Source organism: Netta rufina, assembly GCF_964035555.1.
Source record: "Netta rufina genome assembly, chromosome: Z".
NCBI classification, from domain to species: domain Eukaryota; kingdom Metazoa; phylum Chordata; class Aves; order Anseriformes; family Anatidae; genus Netta; species Netta rufina.
In genome coordinates, this window is record NC_140126.1 from 35,837,258 (window position 1) to 35,858,162 (window position 20,905).

A 20,905-nucleotide genomic window follows, 5' to 3' on the forward strand; every position below is an offset into this window, starting at 1 on the left:
TTCACACATAACACAATTTGTTTCCTACCTATCATACTTCACAGCAATTTTTGATTCCAATTGTCTCCTCTTGTTTCCTCTCTCTAAGAGTTCCTTCTTCTGTTGCCTGAGCTCATTGTCTCTCCGTTCCAGATGTTTATGTCTCTCAAGCAATGTTGTCAACTGCATATCTAACGACTGTAACGTGCAATTGATAGCCTGAAATAAGAAAAAACACAACATTAGCATTCTTGCTTTAAACGTACCATACTAATACATGGAAGCAGGCTATGCTTATTGAAAACAAATATCTGAAAACAAATGCCTACCTGCTGCTGTTTTTCTAGCTGCTGTCTTTCATCTGTATCCACCAAATTAGTGAGAAACTGGGCTGCTCTCAGAGACACATTACTACAGAAGGTTAGGTTTGTATAAGCAGATACTTTAACAATGTATCTTTCTTCTGCTGTGTACAGTTGCCTAAGTTTGGTTTCTTGAATGACCTAAAAAATGAAAAATACTCTTTTGACAAAAATGTTAATTAAGGCAATGCTTTTCAGAGCAAGGAATAAACTAGATGAAATCCACAGTAAAGAATGTCAGCTTATGCAAAATTCTGATTTGTTAACAAGTTTTTGCGAAAAGATGATGTAACATTTAATGCATTTTTATACTTGTAATTCAGAACAGTCAGCAAAGAACTTTTAAGATACCATCACACAGCCTATGCTACTATAAACAATCAAACAGCTTCCAATTATTCTGATGTATAAGTTACTTCTAACCCTATTACGTGCTTTTATGGGTTTCTCTAACAATATTATAAGAACGAGCTTTGGTGAAACCTATTAACATCTGCACTTGTGCTTATTTATGGTACAATGAACAAATGCATTGTACTACGTGTAAATACATGCAAACATAGCCTGTGTACCTAACAACTAAAGGCACACAACTAAATGAACAGAGGAAACCATAAGGTGACCTGTAAAGCATGAACTTCAGTTAAAAAAGCATATTCATAGAAAAAAACTATGGGAGATAAAAATACTTGAATAACTGTTTTTAGATTACTTGTGTCAAACAGGGTATTATAAATAACCAAACATTTACCATAACACAAGGTAACGCAGTACTTCAGAAGAATGTAGAGTGCCCAGTAAACCAAGAAGAGCAAAAAGAGACTCCATGAGACAAAAGTTAATTTGACTAATGCTACTTTCAGATTATACACAAAACACCTCCAATATTGTGTTCACTTGGCTCCTGGACATTGCAAACTGTTTTAATTTTGCTTTACAGCTTATACCATGGTTGATGACATTTCCATCATAGTTCTTTTCCACATGTTCAGCTCTATAAAAATTGGTCTCCTTTTAAACTGGAACTTTCTGAGAAGTATGAAATACAATGTTGAAACACTGCATTTCTCAATCAAAAGTAATAAAAGCAGAAAAAACTTCACACAGCTTAACTGAGAAAATGCCACGTGCAAAACATTCATAATATTAGCTTATCTTTCCTGCTATATCAGTGATTTTACACTTGCTCACAGAGCTCAGGAAAGGACAGAGTATCTAACCAAGTAATTCTGAATGATCTACATAATATAACTCTCAGACCTATTACATAGGTATCTGCTTCATCAGGTAATAAACAGAAAACAGTGACATTCTAAATAGGAAATGCTTAAAAAAAAACACCCTTTCTCTTCCTGCTTTTTCTAATCTAGGTCTCCCTCCACTTTTATTTTCTTCCTCATTCTTAGCACTTGAGAAACGAAAAAGACAGAAAGGAGCAACAGCTATCCCAGCAAAAAAGGTAGGAATTGTTCTCTATTTAAAGAGACTGTTCCCTGAGATTCTTGAAAATACAACTTTCATTGTTCTCAGAGAGCCCAAATAATTCCTTTTCCACTTGGAGACTTTATTCTTTATACAAGACAGAAAACAGGAGATCAGCATGGACAGATAAGTGAATAAGGATTAATGCCGAAACCAGTCATGTTACTCATTACAATCCAGCAATTATGAGCTTGGAAGACTATGTAAGAGTAAGGTAGTAAACTTACTCTGAATCTGAAGCCTTTTTATCCTATTTATCATATCAATTCTAACTGAAGTTGCACAGCTGTAGCAGCCAGAATCTGAACATCAGATGTAGAAAAAGTAAGAAAGAAGCACCTTCCTAATCATTGCTTTAAGACCCCATCTCAGGGATTGAAGGGGAAGAGGTCAGGACAAACCTCAATTCTCCACCCACCCACCCATTTTCTTTCTAGGTCAGCTTTGTTATGTACTATTAACTGTTTGATTAGAACTTTGCCCACAATATTTCAGACACTTAATGTAGAAGTTATTATAATAAGAACAACTTCATATAACTGACTCAGAACAACACCTGGGTGGAAGACATTGAGCTTTCTGCAAAGTAATGCAGTAAGCTTATTGGATTTGTTAAAATGTCTTGCAGTATCATGAACTGCTTGTATATCATGAACTGTTCTCTCTTGTGAACTCCAAATAAAAGGGCAAAACATTTTTTGTTATATTCACTTTAGCTTGCCAAATAATTCCTGAAGTAAAACCTAGCTGACAGGTGTGTTTGTGCTATTTAGTACATCTCACCTTTTCGATCATGTTTCTGGTCTTCTCTGTTCCCACAGGGACATCATGAATAGAATACTGGTAACAAAGATAACTCATCACAAGAAGTGGAGCATCAAACAACTCTCGTAAATATGAAAAAAATCCATACTGGCTAAAGAGAAGGAAAAAAAAGCAAGCATCACCAAAAAAAAAAAGACATAAAAGCAAGCTGAATTTAATAAAGGGTCAGAAGTCCCACTAATCCCAAATTGAATTGGTAACAATTTTATTTGCATGGAAAAACCATAATACATAGCAATGACACAAAAACACTACATTTAAAACCCTTTCCCACTGATTTAATCTGATACATACCGTAATTCTTCAATAGGTCTTGAAGGTAAGTTTCCAGCACATGATACAGCAGGTGCACACACAGCATTCACTCTTAATTTCTGATGATCACGTGTCTAAATATAGATTACATTATTTGGTTAAAAAGAATGGAAAAAATTGCTTTGTGAAGGCCATATATTGTTCTTAAGAAGGATTTCACTAACTTAGAATTATTTTAAACTACTTAAACCTATGGAAGAACCTACAAAAAACTCCTCCTGCTCAAGAATGACTATGACGTACAAAAGCTTATTTTTATATGTAAAAATACTACACATTAGTTATAATAAAAGCATTCAAATCCAGTGCCATGTGCTGAATCTTAATAGCTAAGCTAGGTGGTAGTCTGTATGGATGTACTACGGAAGACCCTTCTTTCAGGCTGCATGGCCATTTTGCACAGATAATGGCAGATCACTAGCCACAGAGGCTTTGATCTTAATGGGGCAGAAAAGATTGAGTATACACATGAAAGATCGGTTTAGCTACCTAAAGCAGCCCAGAACTTCAGACAAAAATGGCTCACATATAAAAATGACTAGCTTCTGAGAAGAGCCAATAAGTCTTCAAAAACTGCAGAGTAGTTTGTCATCAATCAAACTACTCTAAGGAGTGTAGCTGGGAAGCACTATGACAGTTAATGTCCTGTCTTGTGACTTTTTTTTCTCCTATGTCATCTGTCTGGCTCTCAATGGGCACAATTTCCCCATGGCTCCAGGAAAGAGCAACATTAGAAAAATAATAAGCCTGATTTGTTGCTTGGACCATTATCTTCAAGAAAGATATCCTCTTGCCATTTTAGTCAGGAGGTACTGGAAATACTTGGTACTTAATTATCAGCTTCCTGCTCTTGTCATTTCCTTTTATCAGCACTTTTTTTGCCTCTGCAGTGATTATTACATTGCCAAGGAAGACAAGAGCTTTTTCTAAAGAGAAATATTTTCCTAATATTTCCACATTCCTCCAGTTTTGAAAAAAATCTTACTTACTAATCAGATTAAAGTCTTTGAATATTCTGTATTAGCTACTGCAGTGATCTTATCAATGTTTAGTAACTAAGACTCAGTACCTTCCTGCAATCCTAAACCCCTCTGTTAATTTTAAAAGAAAAACTAATCAAACTGTATATCATGCTTTCTTTCCCAACTTAGGTCTGTAGGACAGTGCTCCTAATAAAAGGAGCTACTGCAACCAGCAGCAAAGGTGGATGGATGTGCCATGTTGGCTAGTAGACAAACACACAAGCAAGTGGATGCCTTTTCCAATAAAGGTTCCAGATGTTGAGTTTTACCATGCTTGGAAGAGCAGAAAAAAGCCTCATGCCTCTCATCCTGGGCATATGCCAAACTAGCTGAAGCATCCAGATACTTCAAGGATGCTTCAAGTACAATAAATACAGATTGAATAATAATTAGGAAACATACTTTGTAGTCTACATATCTTTGTGTTAGCTGCATATTAGTACAATCAACTTTTAAAATTACTGCCTACTTGCCTCCACAAGAAACGTATCCATATCTTCTGGACTCTCAAAAACAAAAGCCTTCATGTCATTGGCTGGAATGTGATTTTCAATATATTTAGCGTGTCTACTGTCTTTCATATTGATCTGCTCGCATACAAAAAAAAAGTTAAGAAAACGTAATGATAAGAGACTGTTTTAATACAACTGAACTTAACAACCCTTCCATGCCAGCAGTCAGCTGATATCCAAGCCTACAGTTCACCACCATTTCGTGTCTGGTGGCTCTGCTCCAACGCTAGTAAAGATACCATACTGTTTAGAAGCAACTGGGCTAATAAACCAAATACACAGAACTCCATGCTTTACGAATTATTCAAATGCAGTTCTCTTTGACAAACATGAATAAAGAATTGTGAAGCCCGAGAAAGACAAAGACTATATTAAACTTTTTTATTTAAGAATTTAAAGAAAGTATGAATGAAGCTTTTACTAACTGAATAAAACGTTAATATTAGAATTCTGCAGTAACTCACCAGTATTTAAGATATTATATCCATGATAAATGAAGACGAAATTACACAGAACCACACAATTTAACAGCCCCAAGACCGCCAAAGGCTGGATAAACTTACTATCAATTTGAAAACTAAAGCATCTAAGTAAGTGAGACTAACTTACATTTATCACAGAACAAAGTTCAAACATGAGTGGATTTTATAGATATTAAGTCATTTATAGACATTAATGAGGCCTTAAAGTAAAAAGCAAAAGCCATCATACCACGGTATCTACAGAATTAATTTGATGTGATCTTACAAAAAGAATTGGAATATCTGGTAATAAGAGGAAATTCTAGGAGTAGGCTTTTCCTGTGCTTGTAGCTGGTTATGCAGAGCACACCACAAAAACATCTGAGGAGCACAGTGATATGATGAAATATTTGCTGAGCAGATTGCGCTTTAAGGAGTGGGCCCTCAGTTGCAACTACCACTGTATTTTTAGGAAGCCACTTAAACCTAAGTAATTAGATGTACTTTTGAGGAAATCTGCAGCATGAACCTTAAGAAAGAACTTCTTACTGGGGAGGGAGAGAGAAGGTATGATCTCATCTTACTCAAAAGGAATGAAAAATACAGAGTTCACCATACCATACATATTACATACATACTGCATGCAATTGGCAGCTAACTTTAAGGTGTCTTGCAAGTTCTGAACTAATTCTCAAAGTCTTGCAAGCATAAATAGAAATTAATTGATTAGTGATATAGATGTAAATTTTCTTACCACAAGCATTATGGGCTCACAAACTGTTTTTTTAAACTTGTCTTTGTTCTTTCTTAGCCACATAAGAGCAGAGTGTGTATCTTGATATTTCCCTCTAAGAGTCTCTTCTTTCATACTCATTATATTATTAAGTTGTTCAATGCGATCAATTATTCCTGTGATTTAAGACAGTTTCTTAAACAGAGTCCATAGTAAAAATACATTATATTCAGTATTTTTCAATATTTATTGACTATGTTACCACAGGAATAGGGCTGACAGGAGAGTATAAGAATTTAGAGTTTCTATTCCCACATTCAAAATCCCACTTATTCTAAAGGGATTTAAAGAATTACTCAAACTTAAAATTTAGAATAAAATTATAATTGTCCAAAGCATAATGAAATGTGTACAGTATTTATTTATATTAAAGAACATAAGAATTTAGTCCTAGAAGTATCTCTTCAATTCATGTTCTACTGTTATATTTAGAACCAGTAATACCCCAAGAGAAAAGAAACTGGGGGACTAGCAACATGAAATTTGAGTGATATTTCATGTTTGCAGAAAAATGAAGACATGACCGTAGACTGTGTAAGAAAGCATTTGGTACTGAGGAGAAGCAGAGGTTGAATACCTGCTATGCCTCTTGAAATAAAGTACATAGCCTCTCTCCCTCTAGGTCACTTGGTCTTTCCCCAGGACACTTCAAAGTAATTTACTGAAATTAATGTTAGCTGAAGTCCTTCCAAAAAGGAAGAATCAGCATCAATAGCTAATATACTGCCACAGAGATCATTTTAAGCAACACATCTTTAAAACAAGCTTTTTTCCCCCACCTTCATCCTGCAAGTACACACTTCCATTTACAAACAAAACTGGCAAACCAGTTTCTTTACCCAGGGATCAAGGGAAACTAACTTCTTGTAAGAGTAGTTTTAATGTCAATTACTTCTTTTGAATTTAAGTGTTCTTATCTCTACAGCTGGTTTTGTTACTTTTAATAAAACAGTCAAGAGGGCTACTAAAGTAACAATCTACAACTTTGAGGCTTGAGGTAAATGTCTCAAATTATTTTTACTATAGCAGGACAACAAGCAGATGCTGTAGGAGCAGTCTTAAAAAATAAAACAAAGAAAAACAAGTAACTTACTTCTCTTTTCCCGTTCTTGGTTACTTTTCTCTGTTGTTACATCACTAATATCACTCTCAATGTTTGCCCTTTCTCCTTGTACATCTTTCAGTTCATTATTAACAGCATCAATTTGTGGCTGAAGATTCTCACAGTTGCTCACTGTACTGAGTTCATCGTTCCATTCCTCTATCATCTTATGAGCACTTATTATTTTCTTCCTTCTATCCATTTCTTCATCTTTTTTCATTCTGAAAGCTTGATTAATTTCTTCAATCTAAGAATTTTGAATATTTTCAACATTGAGAGAGTTTAGTATGCAATATTATGACAAATAACTAGTATATCACTGAGACAGGTATTAAATACAGATGTAACCATGCATTAAAACCATGTTCTAGTTCTAATAGCCCTATGACAAATTAGAAGCTGAATAGATTTTGTTAAGGTTTAAGAACATTTAATCTAAACTAAAATCAAATTTTTACATCATTTTCAAAGATCCTTTATTTCTACAAAAGCAGAAATTTAAAACATCTTTAACACATTTGTAAGCCAGTCTAGATTACATAAAGCCTACATCACAAAACAGCGTGCAACCTGAATTCTGCGCCTTGATGTGTAACTTAGAAATTTCTTGATGGAGTGCATAAGTGAAGAACAGCAATTCTTCTTTGCAACAGATTTTTGCAGCACCTTCTTTAAAAATGCTTTTAGTTAACAGAAGCAAAAACCAAAGTCTCTTGCACAGAGTATCTGAGGGAGTTTTTAATGCTGTGTGTATTACTGTACTACCAAGGCTGTAACTTTTCAAGAAAAGCCTGCAAAATATTGCTCATATACATACCGTCCATTCTAAAAGTTTGTTGCATCAAAGTAACTGATTTTATGTAGCCTATAACTATCTAATAGCAATTGGTGTTTGGAGTAATGGGCATTTGATTCTCAGGAGATTCTGTTCTGCCCAGAAGGTGCAAAGATTCATTGTATACTAGAAGTGAAGTATAAAAATGCTGCTAGTGCTTGGAGAGAAATCTCTGACATCTGACTAAAGAGTAGACAAAAAAAAGTTTTACTGCAGAATTTAAGGAGAAGAATTCTACCTGCACGCAGGATGTGCCAAAGCTAGTACCAAATCAATATATTAAACAAAAAAGCACAAAAATCAAGACTCTTACTTGCTTATCTTTCATCTCCAAAGCATCTTGCTTTTGTTTACATTTTTGGGAAACCTCCTTGATTTCACCAGCCTGCATACAACAACATATTTAAATCAGATAGTAATAAAATGCAGAATAAATGCTTAGTTATGTATATACTGAAAATTCCTTCAAGTGTGACTGATTTTTACAGATAAAGCTGTAAGTGAATTTTTATGACTGACAAAGACAAGCTCATCATCTTATTATTACTCTTACTTCTATCTGTAACACATACTATTTCAGCAATTTGTACAAAACTGAATATTGGCGTATAATCTGTTCACAGTCATGCAAGATCAGCTATGGATCTGCAAACTCTGGCACAGAGGAAGCATCCGAACCTAATCTTAATTAAAATAATTCCACCTTTGATTTAAACAAACAAAAAAGTTACACTCAGACCTTTAAACTGAAAAGGGTTACTGCCTCTTTTTCCAAATTGACTTAAAACAATACATGTTGGTAGGAACTCCTGGAAGTCAAGTCACCCTATGCAATCCCTTGCTCAAAGCAGGTCTTACTAAACCATGTTACTAAGGCACATGTCCAGTTGAGTCCTGAAAGCCTCCAATGCCCAATTAATTAACTGAGTCTGTGAATCTCCCAACCCTCCAAACCTTCCCAAATTCCAAATTGCCTCTGCTACTTGTCATAGCAATAGGAATAAGAGCAGTGAAGGCCCATTTGTCTAAGGAGGCTACCTAGGAAGTGCAATGAGAGGAAAAGACATGAACTTGGCAACCTTCAGACTCCTCACATTATCTCAACGTGGTATTACAAGACTTGAGTTGTGGTGTGGCTAAAATTAACAGGTTTAAAAGATTCTCAGTTGGAAAAAGTAGTTAGAAAAAGCTACTAATTGCAAGTTGCATAATCAAATAGAATTATGATCACAGAGGAAGCGTGCTGTGCTTTCTGAACAAATTCAACTCCTCTCCTGAACTAAAAAGGCTGAAGGATGGGAATCCTGTGGGTAAATTCCAGTGCAGACAGGTAAATAAAAACTGCGCTCCAGCTGGAAGGAATTTCTTCCTACAAAATATGTCACACTGAAAAGCTAAGATGCGCGAAGAACAGAAAATAAAATTGTGCAACTCTTCTTCATCTCGCAACCTAAAAGGTGAACATAACTTAAAGGCCTTGACTCTGCAGTTGTTTGTACAGAGACAAGATGGAATGGCATGCCTTGGTCTTGCAGTTGACCGCGATACACTAATGACTCCACAGCGCTGTCTGAAAAGTGCACAGGCTGGCACTACGAAGAAGAAAGCCTTTCCTGGGAAATTGATGCTAAATGTTCACAGAAAAAATTTGAAGCATCTCAAAGTCAGGAGAGTATTACAGAACTGGAATCCAATTTTTCAATTATCATTACATTTTCAGTTATCATGTATTTATACGTACCAACTTACTGAATAGATTAACGACAATCTTGTTTAAAGTTTTTGCGGTACAACCAAAAAACTCTTGCTTTATACTACGAAGTACTACACAAATTGCATTGCACCCTTTTCAGAGGTCCAAGAGTCTGGAGCATAAACTATTCCAGCATTCTCTCACACAATTTTATCAACCTCCTCCTCCACAATGGGCAGATTTATTTTCTTCAGAGTCTGCACACCCCACCCACCCTAAGCACAAAACTTTACTCACAGTTCTTAATCTAACCAAACACTTACAAGGGTTTAAACACAAACAACAGAAATAGTCATGCACTCTCTCTGGGTACTTTAATTTCTTTCCAGATTTAACACTGTCTTTACTTTCATACTATAGGAAATCTGTAACACCATGACTGGCTTGAAACGCTACACTGCTCTCCTTAATGCCCAACTAAATGTTTAATTAAAAAAAAAAAATTTACACAAATAAAGTTACACTGCTTTGATAGTAAAAATTACTTAACTCATGCTGGCTGATAGTATAATTATCCCTGAAATACTCAAATCCTTGCATCTATAAGGACTAAATTTTAAGCTATAATGAATTCAAGCTGTGTCTTTAAAGAAGTGAAGAGTTTCTGAAGAACTAGCAGTCAAAGTAATTTGAAGGTATGGTACTTAAAGCCATTGAGGTTTTGCCTTGGGTTAAAACGAGTGACAGTGCTGGCAGAACACACCCTGCTTCAAAAGAAACTAGAAAGCAAGATTAGAATATCTCGGTAAGTCTTCTATGGTTAATTTACTTCAAATGTCACATCTCTCCTTCTTTGCAGCTTTTTGGCTTCTGGAATTCATAGATCAAAATGCACCTAATACATTCTCTGAGCCCAAAAGAAGCATGACTTCAGAATAAAGCTAACCTTGTGAATATGTAGTACATTGTTTATATAACATATATATATATATATATATATATATATAACACTTCACAGGTTTAGATTCAGTAGAAACAAGTTGATTCAAGAGTAAGTCCATCAAGAGCATGAGTCAATCAGGTAGCACACTCCCCCAGTTCCACTTTTACAGTTCCGTAGTGAACAGCCTATATAAGAACACTCTTTGCAAGTTAAAACTAAAGTGTTCACTATTTTTCCATAGGCTTCTGATGCAAACAGGGAGTAACTCCTAAATGAGTATAGACCAATACCTCGAGGAACTGTGGAAGCAGCAGAACTCCTTCCTGTTCACAATATATACATATATAGAGATATAGTTATAAGCATTAGTATAACATTAGTTAAAAATGAGATATGACTAAAACACAGAAGGATAACACTAAGCCATGAAAACAAAGCACAAAGGCCCTTTCCAAATTATGAAAATCAATTGAAGCTTTCATCCATTAACTTTCCTCTAATGAAGACCACCAACTTTTTAAAAACAAAGAACACTAACAATAAAAATAAACAAAAAAGCCACACCCCACTTCAATAAAACCAACTTTTTGAGAAGTTTATATACATGTATGTCATATAACAGTGTAATAAATTCTTGCAGCACTGTGGAGCTCTGAATCCAAAGTCTGACTACAACTGTTCTTAGTAAGATTTTTGTTGTTCACACCAGTACTGCTCTTCAATCTGTTTTTTTGCTTGATTGCAATTTTGGGTTTTTTGAATTGTTTTGTCTTTCAAAGAAAGCACATGGAGAGTGTAGTAACTCACAGTGCACTAAATTACATTCAAGTAAAGTGTCAGCCTGATTCTACAAGCTGCATCATGACAGCCGTGTCACAGGTGCCTTCACACCAAGTTACCTGATTTGAATTACAGTTATCTTCAAGTAGAACTCACTGCTGTAAATATTCTCATGTTATCAGTTAACTTTGATTATTCATCCAAAATTTTTTACAATTACTACTGGAGCCTGAACAGTACATTCTCCTGCAGAGAATTACAGTACTTTTATTGACATCTTCCACAGCTGTAGAGAGAACAGCTATTCAAAGCCAGATACCAAGCCGTAAAGCACAGGCAGGCTACCCATTTAAATTCTTCAATGCATAACAATGTTCACAACTGATGGAGGATTACTGTATACTAAAAAATAAACATATAAATACCCTACTTACAAAAGTAGATTAAACATTAGAAAAAAACCCTTATGCCAGAAAAGTTGCAAATTTGCTTAAATTAGCCACACAAACTGACCACATTTTTTCTAAGATACACCAAGTTGGAGAATTTGCAAGCTGAGTAAGTTTTGCAAAGATACTACAGAACAGACAAAAACACAGGACTAATTTAATACTGTTATCTAACTTCAGGAACCTGTAACATGATAACCCTGAAGACTGTGAAGGTTCTTTAAAAGGTACATAAGTATCTTTAAAGACGAAAAGTTCCTGTTCATGTAATACCAAGAGAGGAGACACTAGAGTGGCTACCTAAGGTTTATTAAGAAACACAATCCTTAAGTTTTGCTAAAAGCAGTAAAACACCAATATGCAGAACTCACTGAGAATCAATAGCAGGAGAACTTCAGGAAAACTTCTAGAACATATTAGGGCACACTAGAAAGAAAGATGTCACTCTTCGCAAATCTGAACAAAGAACACCTGAATACTATAACTGAACTTAAATTACCTACCATACATTTTATCTTCTTATCCAGACTCTTAAAAGATTCTACAGTTTCTTCTATTTTTTTCACAAGTGGAGACTGCATTTCCTTCAGATTCTTCAGTTCTTCCCTGGCCTGGTCTCGGATTTGTTTTACTTCCTCATGCTGCTGACGAACAGTTTCATATTCCTTGGAAAAAAGTAAAATAATTAAAGACTTCTGTCTTCCTTTCCAGTATTATTTATACTGCTTTAACGTTTTATGTAATTGAACACAGGTTTTAAGAGAAAAGTCTCATACAGAAACCAGTGTTAGCATGACTACTTAAGTAATCCGCCTGTTAGTAGTGACGATGAGCAGAAGATACAGAGATCGTTCAATCCCCACTGAATAGGGCACACATTTAGTGGCTCTCAACAGACAATGGAAGTAGCAGAAGATACGACCAACAGCTTTGCCTTTAAACCCATCTTGGATCAGCGTCAAAAAACTAATTTAGCCCCTTCTGTCTATACTTTGAGCATTAATTAGGCAGAAGTCCTCAAGCGAAGGAGCAAGTAACCACAGGAAATTTCAGGAGAAAGAAAAAGAAGTTTGATGGATCAGAGCTAGGAACATACACTGAAGTAAACTGAAGGGGAGAAGGGAAGAACAAAACTTTCAAGGAGAAAAAAACATAAAGACACAACACATGCATACAAATCCTCCACCAAACACTACAATAACAAGTCACTATCTAGGGAGCCCTGAATTATTCTGAGTTTTAAAATAACACACACACACAAAAAAGGGATTGCCTGCAAGCTCTGTCCATTTTGCACTATCTGCCACTGTACTGGGTTAACATAACAAGGCTTTAGGAGCAGGAGGTGGGGGGCTGTAGAATACTGCGGACACTAAAACCAGTGCAGCAGGAGGTGCTGCAGGCAGGCAGCAGCAGTTCCCCTGCCGCCTGTGCAGGGAGAGGCCCCTGGTGGAGCAGGCTGTCCCCCTGCAGCCCATGGGTCCCACATGGAGCAGATCTCCACGCTGCAGCCCCCCCATGGGTGGAGGAGCCCCCGGTGGGGGTAGCAGGTGGATGTGGCCTTGTGGAGGCTGAGGCCCATGGAGAGCCCCCACAAGAGCAGGCCCCGGCAGCCCATGGAGAGGAGCCCACGCAGGAGCAGGGGTCTGGGGGGAGCTGCCGCCCATACTGGAGCAGTCAATTTCTGAAGGACTGACCTGATGGTACAGACCCATATTGGATTGGTTCTTGAAGAACTGCAGCCTGTGGGAAGCCCACATAAAATCAATTTAGGAAGGATGGCATCCTGTGGGAGGGACATCAGGCTGGAGCAGGGAAGACAGTGAGGAGGATGGAATGGCAGAGACAAAGTGTTAAGTACTGACCACAACCCCCATTCCCCTGAGCTGCTCAGGAGGAGAGAGGAAAAGTGTTTTTAGTTTGCTCATAGCTTCTTACAGCTCTTGTCTGTTAGCAACAGGCAATAAATTACATTGATCTCTCTATGCTGAGTTTGCTTTGCCTGTGATAGTGAGTGATCTCCCTGTTATCTCAACCCATTAGCCTTTTTTTCACCATATTTTATTCCCCTTTCCTTTTTAGAAGGGAAGAGCTGTGTGATTGAGTTAGCTGCCTATCAGCGTGAAACCAACACAGCCACTTTTTCCTAGTTAGTAATTTAATCACCACACTTGTAAACATAAAAAAAAATCACAAATATATCTACTTAGACTACTCTGTCAAAGTTCTTTCTTTGTTATATCTTTTCTTGTAAAGCAGAAAAACATTCGGAGAAAGATGTGATAATCCAACTTAAGATTAAAAAATCCCTTCAACACGACACAGTTCTAGTATTGCAGTTGTAAGAAAAACACATCAGGTAAGAGAAACACTGAAAATAAAATTAAATCTTACCACCCAAGGTCTTTTTCTCTGAAGCATGTCAATTAGGTCTAGATGGCGCTTGCATTCATGGTATCTCTCAACATCTTGTTTGTATCGTTCAACCCTCTGTTTCATTTTCTCCAATGAGTAAGCTTTGTCTTTGCACAAATTCTGTAAGAATATGCATTTCATAATTTACAGCATCTACTCTATGAAAACACTTTTCAGAAATTATCCATACCTGGACCCCTCGCTACAAGGGCATCAAGGTACTTGAGTGTGTCCAAAAAAGGGCTACAAAGGTGCAGAAGGGCCTAGAAAACAAGTTTTACAAGGAGCAGCTGAGAGAGTTGGGGTTTGTCGTGGTTTAACCCGGCTGGCAGCTAAACACCACGCAGCCGTTCGCTCACCCTCCCCCCTCCCTCTCTGGGATGGGGGAGAGAAATGGAAAGTGAAGCCCGTGAGTTGAGATAAAGACAGTTTAATAAGACAGGAAAATAATAATAATAACAATAATAATACAATGATGATAATAGTACTACTACTAATAATATGTACAAACAAGTGATGCACAATGCAATTGCTCACCACCCGCTGACCGATGCCCAGCCTAACCCCGAGCAGTCCGGCCCCCTCCCCCCGGCTAGCCACCCCTATATATTGTTTAGCATGACGTCAGATGGTATGGAATACCCCTTTGGCTAGTTTGGGTCACCTGTCCTGGGTCTGTCCCCTCCCAGCTCTTACTGCACCCCCAGCCTGCCTGTTGGCAGGACAGAGCAAAAGTCTGAGGTGTCCTTGGCTTGGTATAAGCACTGCTCTGCAACAATTAAAACATCGGGGTGTTATCAGCACTCTTCTCATCCTAAGCCAAAACACAGCATTCCACCAGCTACTAGGAAGAAAATTAATTCTGTTCTAACTGAAACCAGGACAGGGTTGTTTAGCCTGGAGAAGAGGAGGCTCAGGGGAGACCTTATCACGCTCTACAGCTACCTTACAGAAGGCTATAGCAAGGCAGGAATTGGTCTCTTCTTCTCCTAAGCACCAAGTGGTAAGACAAGAGGAAATGGCCTTAAGTTGCACCAGGGGAGGTCTAGGTTGGATATTAGGAAAAATTTCTTCACTGAAAGATTAAAACACTTAAAGAAAAGATATCATCCCTACAGCTCATGGACTGATTAATCTAGAAGTTTCTAAACAACCATAACTGATTTTGCTAAATATAAGTTGTAAAAATACTTCTGAAAGTTCTTGTACAGATCTGTAACAGAAGTATTAAGGTTGGTATTTGAATATAGTACGTATAAATGGAAATACATGCATTTGCACAAATACAAGGAAGAGCAGAACAAAGAATTAAAATGGCCTGCACTGATAACGACAGGCACTGTTCCCAGAACAGTGCTCCCAAGACACCATTCCCAGCAGTAACATCTCTGTACAGATTACAAAGCCTGATAAATTCACAGCACAACTGAGTGTCAGGGAAAGATCCTGCATACTAACAAAAGGACAGCAACAAGGTTGCACCATACTGCTTACAATTATCTTTTTTCCTTTTAATATGTGACTACTACTAACCAGGAAAAAGTAGAAACAGGCAACAATCTCACCCATAATTTATGGAAAGCAAGATTAAAGCAAAAGGAACACCTCCTAACAGCTGCAAACTCTTAAAGGACAAAAAAGATACCTGTAAGAACTCACAAAATTTTATTATGTAAATTCTGTCTGTACAATGTGCATGTTTACCTCTAGTTCTCTTTCTTTGTCTCTGAAGTTTTTCAGTTCACAGTGATATTTGTACATTTCTGAAGGACCAATGGATTTTTCAGTGGCTTCAAGCAATTCAACCTTAGTCAGTCTTGCAAATTCTCCAACTCTGTCCTATAAAATAAAGAAGTTGTAACAATACAGTTTTAGTTATAATAGTGTAGGACAGCAATACTGGATTTAAATAGGTTCACAAACACCTGATGTACAGTTCTTTGATAGTTCTGACATAATTAAGCATAGAACAACCACCTCTGGAATTTGTAAAATTTCATACAAGGAAATATCCACGTATGGAGCTGTTCTGGCATGATTTGAGCTTAAACCTTAGCTCTTGGCTTTTTCAGCAGCTTGAGGGTACCTGTTGAGGACAAAGGTTGGTTCATTGTTTCTGAATTGGCTATCATTCTTCCAAATGAGACAGCTCAGTTCAGAGAATTCACTTTTTTCAGCCTTTCTTCATGAACGCACTTCTCCTTGAAGAGGAGAAAAAAAGTCATGACTGGCTAGGCTCTGATAGGGTTCCCTTTTACTACTATCTCTGACGATCCCCATGAGCTAGAAAGGTCTTTAGAAACAACCCACCATAATTTTTTTTTTTTTAAGGGTGTAACTGTGATCCAACATAGCTATCTGCACAGAAACCCTAACCTTCCCATGCATGGATCCAGCTATCAAAGCAGCACCTGGCATTCATTAGTCTTCTCCTTCCTTCATGAGCTATTTTCCATCAGGACAATTTTATTTTTTACCAAGTTTGATTCTGAATACCATTGAGTCCTACCTTATGCTCAAAAAACAGTTTAAGCCACAGGAGCTTATAGGAAGGCTCTAGCAGCAGTCTCTCTTGCAACTACAAGGTCATTTAATAGGGCTACTTCCTGGATCTTGGAGAGAGAAATCCAGACAACTCTTTGCCTTCACTTGCCAAGTAGAGGACCTAGTCATGAGGAACTGTCTGGATATAACTAAAGAAAAGCACATGCAGACAATGACTGTGGAAGGCAGGGATGCAGGAACCACGCAGATAAATGCACAGAAATGGTGCTAGATCTCAAGACCTTATTTAAATAAATAAATTTCCCCACAGATTTGTTGCCGCATTAGTGGCAGGTCAGAGAGGTAATACTGGTATCATTGCTACCCAAACAACATCAGCAGCTTCCCTTTCAGTGACAACAGACAGCAGGTACAGAACTGTCCAGTTAAGAAACCCTAAAGGCCACATAGTTCCTTCCTTCTTTCAACATCCCACCAGTATGGCTACGTCCCCATGCTCCTCCTTTGTGTGGTCCAATTAAATTGCTGAAATGACACAGGATTTGGAAATAAACTACAAAACCCTCTCACTGCAACTGCATTGCCTCTCAAAATTCTTTCATACCTGAGGAAGAAACTGGCACAAATTGTCCATCTGGATGTTTAAGGCTGCGACCTGTTCCTCTACTGTTTTCAGAGTTGTTGGTTTTTTGTTGATAAACCATGTTGATGTGTTGTTCACCACTTGCATTTCTCGTGTGATAATGATATTCTCAGGTGCCTTAGACCTGATTAATAAAAAAAGTATTTACATTTTTTGAGAGTATACAAGGGTCACCAGATGTCAGAATACATTAGTTACCATGTTAAAAACTTATTTGATACTTAAATATTTAAAAACTGAACAGCAGAGACAGATTCATATTGTTTCACATAGTATACAATATTTTAATGATGAATGAATCCCACCATGTCTCCTGTGCAACACTGATGACATTACAAATATCTGCAAATCTTAACTCAGAGGTAGCTATTTACATATATAACATATTCTTGATGAATGCATGAATCATTTAAAAGCCGTTACATATGAAGTAGTTTTATATATAAAAGTATTTTTAATTTGAAAGAGGAAGCTTTAAACTTGGTATGCAGGAACTGTACCAGCACCAAGTTCTTAAAGTTTAATATTAATGTACAGAACTCAATCAATAAGCTGTGTATACATATTCCACCTGAAAATACAAACAATATCATACTGAATGAAAAATAATTCCTTTTTCTGCTTTTAAAGAAGAGTAAAAAAGCATCAATTGCCCACAATTTAGTTTATATACAATTTGATCAAGGTGGCCAACTTTCATACAAATTAAGGATCTAAGTCATTTTATTAGCTCTACATTCTATTTAGTGTAGCCACATAGCAGGTTAAGGCTTATCAAGGCAACCTGCGCTATTGCACTGCTATTGCAGTTTCAAGTTAAGATCTCTACCCAAAAGCAGATACTGAGAAACTCTGTTAGGATAGTTTCTCTTTATCTTTTTCTGTTCAGTTTAGCACTAAATACTGGAACCATGTAGTATTACCCTGTAACCATAAAATAAATGCAAGTTACTAACCTGATTTTACAGGCTAACTCCAAATGATATTTCAGTTTCTCTATCTTGTATAAAATAGATTAATCTTATTCATTAATCTTACCTAGAAGACTACACTACCTGGAATTCTACATTATCTGGAATTAGTCAGCTCTACTTTTTTCTTCTGCTTTGCTTCAGTAACATTTGTAGTAAGAATGCAGAGGAACCCCTCACATCAGGGGTATCAGTACAAGAAAGCAAAGACAGAACTTTTATTTTTTTTAAATATTATTGTCTATTTATTTATTTTTAGAATTCAGACTTGTTTTTTATCCTTTTTAAATCACTTGCAACCACTATGACATGACAGCAGTACAGACTGCACATAAATCACCTGATCCTTGAGTATCATCGAAAGCTAAACACACCATACGCATCAGTCTTTGTCCTTGTATTGTTTTTGCATCAAGACAAGGTAAAATGCTTCAGAAAGTGAAATCAGGACAAACTATCACTGCTTATTTTTTTTGAGTGATTTTTTAAAAGCTTTACAATTTTAAGTTCAGGGGAAACAACAATAAAAAAGAAAAAACAAATAAATCATCAGCTTAAATAAAGATCTCTGCACACTCTGTACAGACTTTGTTCTAGAGTTTTGCGAGCAACTGTGTGGGGAAATAATCTAATTAAAAATTAATAATATAATTTTACTACTTACAGTTCAATTTCTACCACACCTTTCAGGCACCCCTGCTTTACAAAGAGACCAACCTACAAAATGAATTATGTAAGTTATTATTGCAAAGTAACTCTGTATTAAGATGTAATCTCTTACAAAAACACATATTTGTATTATAGAGTTGCAGTAATGGTGTATTTTACTGAAAACTGACAATAACAACAAAAAATTATTTTATCAGTTTACTACCTCAGAATAAAGGAAGATGGTATTAACTTCCTCATTAACTAGCAGCATTAGAGTTTCCTCCACAGATTAACAGTTTGTTATCAATTTCAACTAAAAGGTTCATACTCATTGGATAGTAGTATATAAACATGAAAATACCATCCAGGCAATTTCCATACTTAAGATTTTCTCAAGACAGAGCTGCAATCACAGAATACATACAATCATTTAGGTAACCAGACTTAGAGCTCCACAGAACTACCAAAATATGTTCCACCTAACCACAATATCCATGGAAACAAAAGGAAAAAAAATAAAAAAGAGAGACCACACAAAAACTTTCTCCTACAATATCACTATATAATCTTTTGGGAACAAAAAAACAATAGATGCAATGAAAAAAAACTAATAGCTCAACCCCCAAAATCACTTAAGTCGCTACATTAAATCATAGATGAATTTATAAAGGTAGCATGGCTCTATAAAAACTCTCAGTCACATCAGGAATATGTTATTTCTATTGGTGGCATTTTCCTATGCTACTAGATGGAAGCCATCTTCAGAAATAACATCTAATCTACTCTAGGTTCAGGTACAATTCAGGTGTTTCCATTTGACAATTCAGACAAAACAGCAAGTATGGCCACCACTTTGGTAAAAGCCTTTGTCACTAGAGCAAGCCATTCTACAATCCCCACACCTCATATTCTTACAAAACAAAGTAAATCGAGGAAAACGTACCATCCATCCCTCCCCTTGGGCAAGACTCTCGATGAAATTTATATTAAACATGAAAATTAAGAAAGTTTATAGTCACCTTGTCAGCCCGTCCTATGAAAGAAGGTTTTCCAGCCAGTCCCAGACAGATGGCACAAACAATGCTAGACTTTCCCGTTCCATTGGCACCTACAATCATGTTCAAGTTGGGTCCCGGACGTACTTCACAGATATCATAAGTTCTGGAAAACACAGTATTTTCTTGAACATTATACACAATAAATCACCTCAAAACCACTTTTTGACTATATTAAATACGAAAGATTATGAGTTTTATCAAATCTAGACTCATTTCTCAACCATTATACTGTAATTAAACCTCAAGAGTGAAAGCTGGAACTCCATTAAAACACTTGGGAAAAAAAATCCTACCTGCCAGAGCATTTACAGCAGTATTCTTCACAACAAATAGTTATAAAGAATGAAACCTCAACACACACGCAAAAAGAAAAGAGACAATTCCTACTGACTTTTTAGGACTTGATATAATCTGACGTTAAACCCAACCACACAGAGGGCGGTCAGTCAAGTCTGTTGAATTTGATGCCAGTTGCCACCTGCAGCAGGAGATTCAAGCCTAAACCATATGATGCAAATGGGTTTTCAGCTCTGCAAGGTCTGTGGATTCTGTGGTACCTCGCACGGATAGGCTGGACAGTGTGCACTAGTGTCTGTTACTCACAAGAACCTGAAACGTTGGCCCAGAATCAGTGATTCACACTTTTTAACCTTGTATCAGACATTAGCTTTCTGCACGTGCATACTTAGTAATAGTAACCACAGAAAAAAACGCCACGGCAAACTACTACTGCTGGCATAACCCTTAACTCCATGTGTTTATAATAAAACCCACCGCTCGCTGTTCTCTTCACACACTGCACCAGGCAGAGAGGAAGTTGGCGGGCACCAGCACCAAAAAACAAACAAACAAAAAAAAAAAACTCAAGTCTCTCAACAACACGACAGTCCTGCTGGAAGGGACGCATCTGAGCGCCTAGCCCTGAGGCTTACAACGGAGGTGTTTTAGGCTGGGCCGGTCTGGGTGCGGCGAGAAGCCATCAGCACAAAACGAAACGCGGGCTTCCACCGGCCGCCACAACAGCTCCAAATAAACGAATAAATACATAAATAGATACTTAAACACGCATATATATTTTCACCGAGGGGCGAGGGCGCCCAACGGCCGGG

General features: G+C 37.0%; 1 protein-coding gene across 4 annotated transcripts in view; it reads right to left on the reverse strand.

The window, feature by feature from the left end:
* The window catches only part of SMC5 (structural maintenance of chromosomes 5), a 44,867-nt gene that overhangs the window by 23,676 nt on the left and 286 nt on the right, over window positions 1-20,905 (reverse strand). For all 4 annotated transcript variants that reach the window (XR_014619324.1, XM_084305793.1, XM_084305794.1 and 1 more), the window contains exons 2-15: window positions 19,758-19,899; window positions 18,752-18,804; window positions 17,078-17,240; window positions 15,673-15,807; window positions 13,948-14,088; window positions 12,057-12,218; window positions 8,002-8,073; window positions 6,845-7,100; window positions 5,713-5,867; window positions 4,459-4,572; window positions 2,943-3,037; window positions 2,607-2,739; window positions 309-482; window positions 29-198 (exon numbers count right to left, since the gene is read on the reverse strand). Coding sequence is in view for 3 of the 4 variants with exons in the window: in XM_084305793.1 (XP_084161919.1) it covers window positions 29-198; window positions 309-482; window positions 2,607-2,739; window positions 2,943-3,037; window positions 4,459-4,572; window positions 5,713-5,867; window positions 6,845-7,100; window positions 8,002-8,073; window positions 12,057-12,218; window positions 13,948-14,088; window positions 15,673-15,807; window positions 17,078-17,240; window positions 18,752-18,804; window positions 19,758-19,899 (1,965 nt within the window). In the remaining variant the exon portion in view is untranslated. The remainder of the gene's footprint in view (window positions 1-28; window positions 199-308; window positions 483-2,606; window positions 2,740-2,942; window positions 3,038-4,458; window positions 4,573-5,712; window positions 5,868-6,844; window positions 7,101-8,001; window positions 8,074-12,056; window positions 12,219-13,947; window positions 14,089-15,672; window positions 15,808-17,077; window positions 17,241-18,751; window positions 18,805-19,757; window positions 19,900-20,905) is intronic.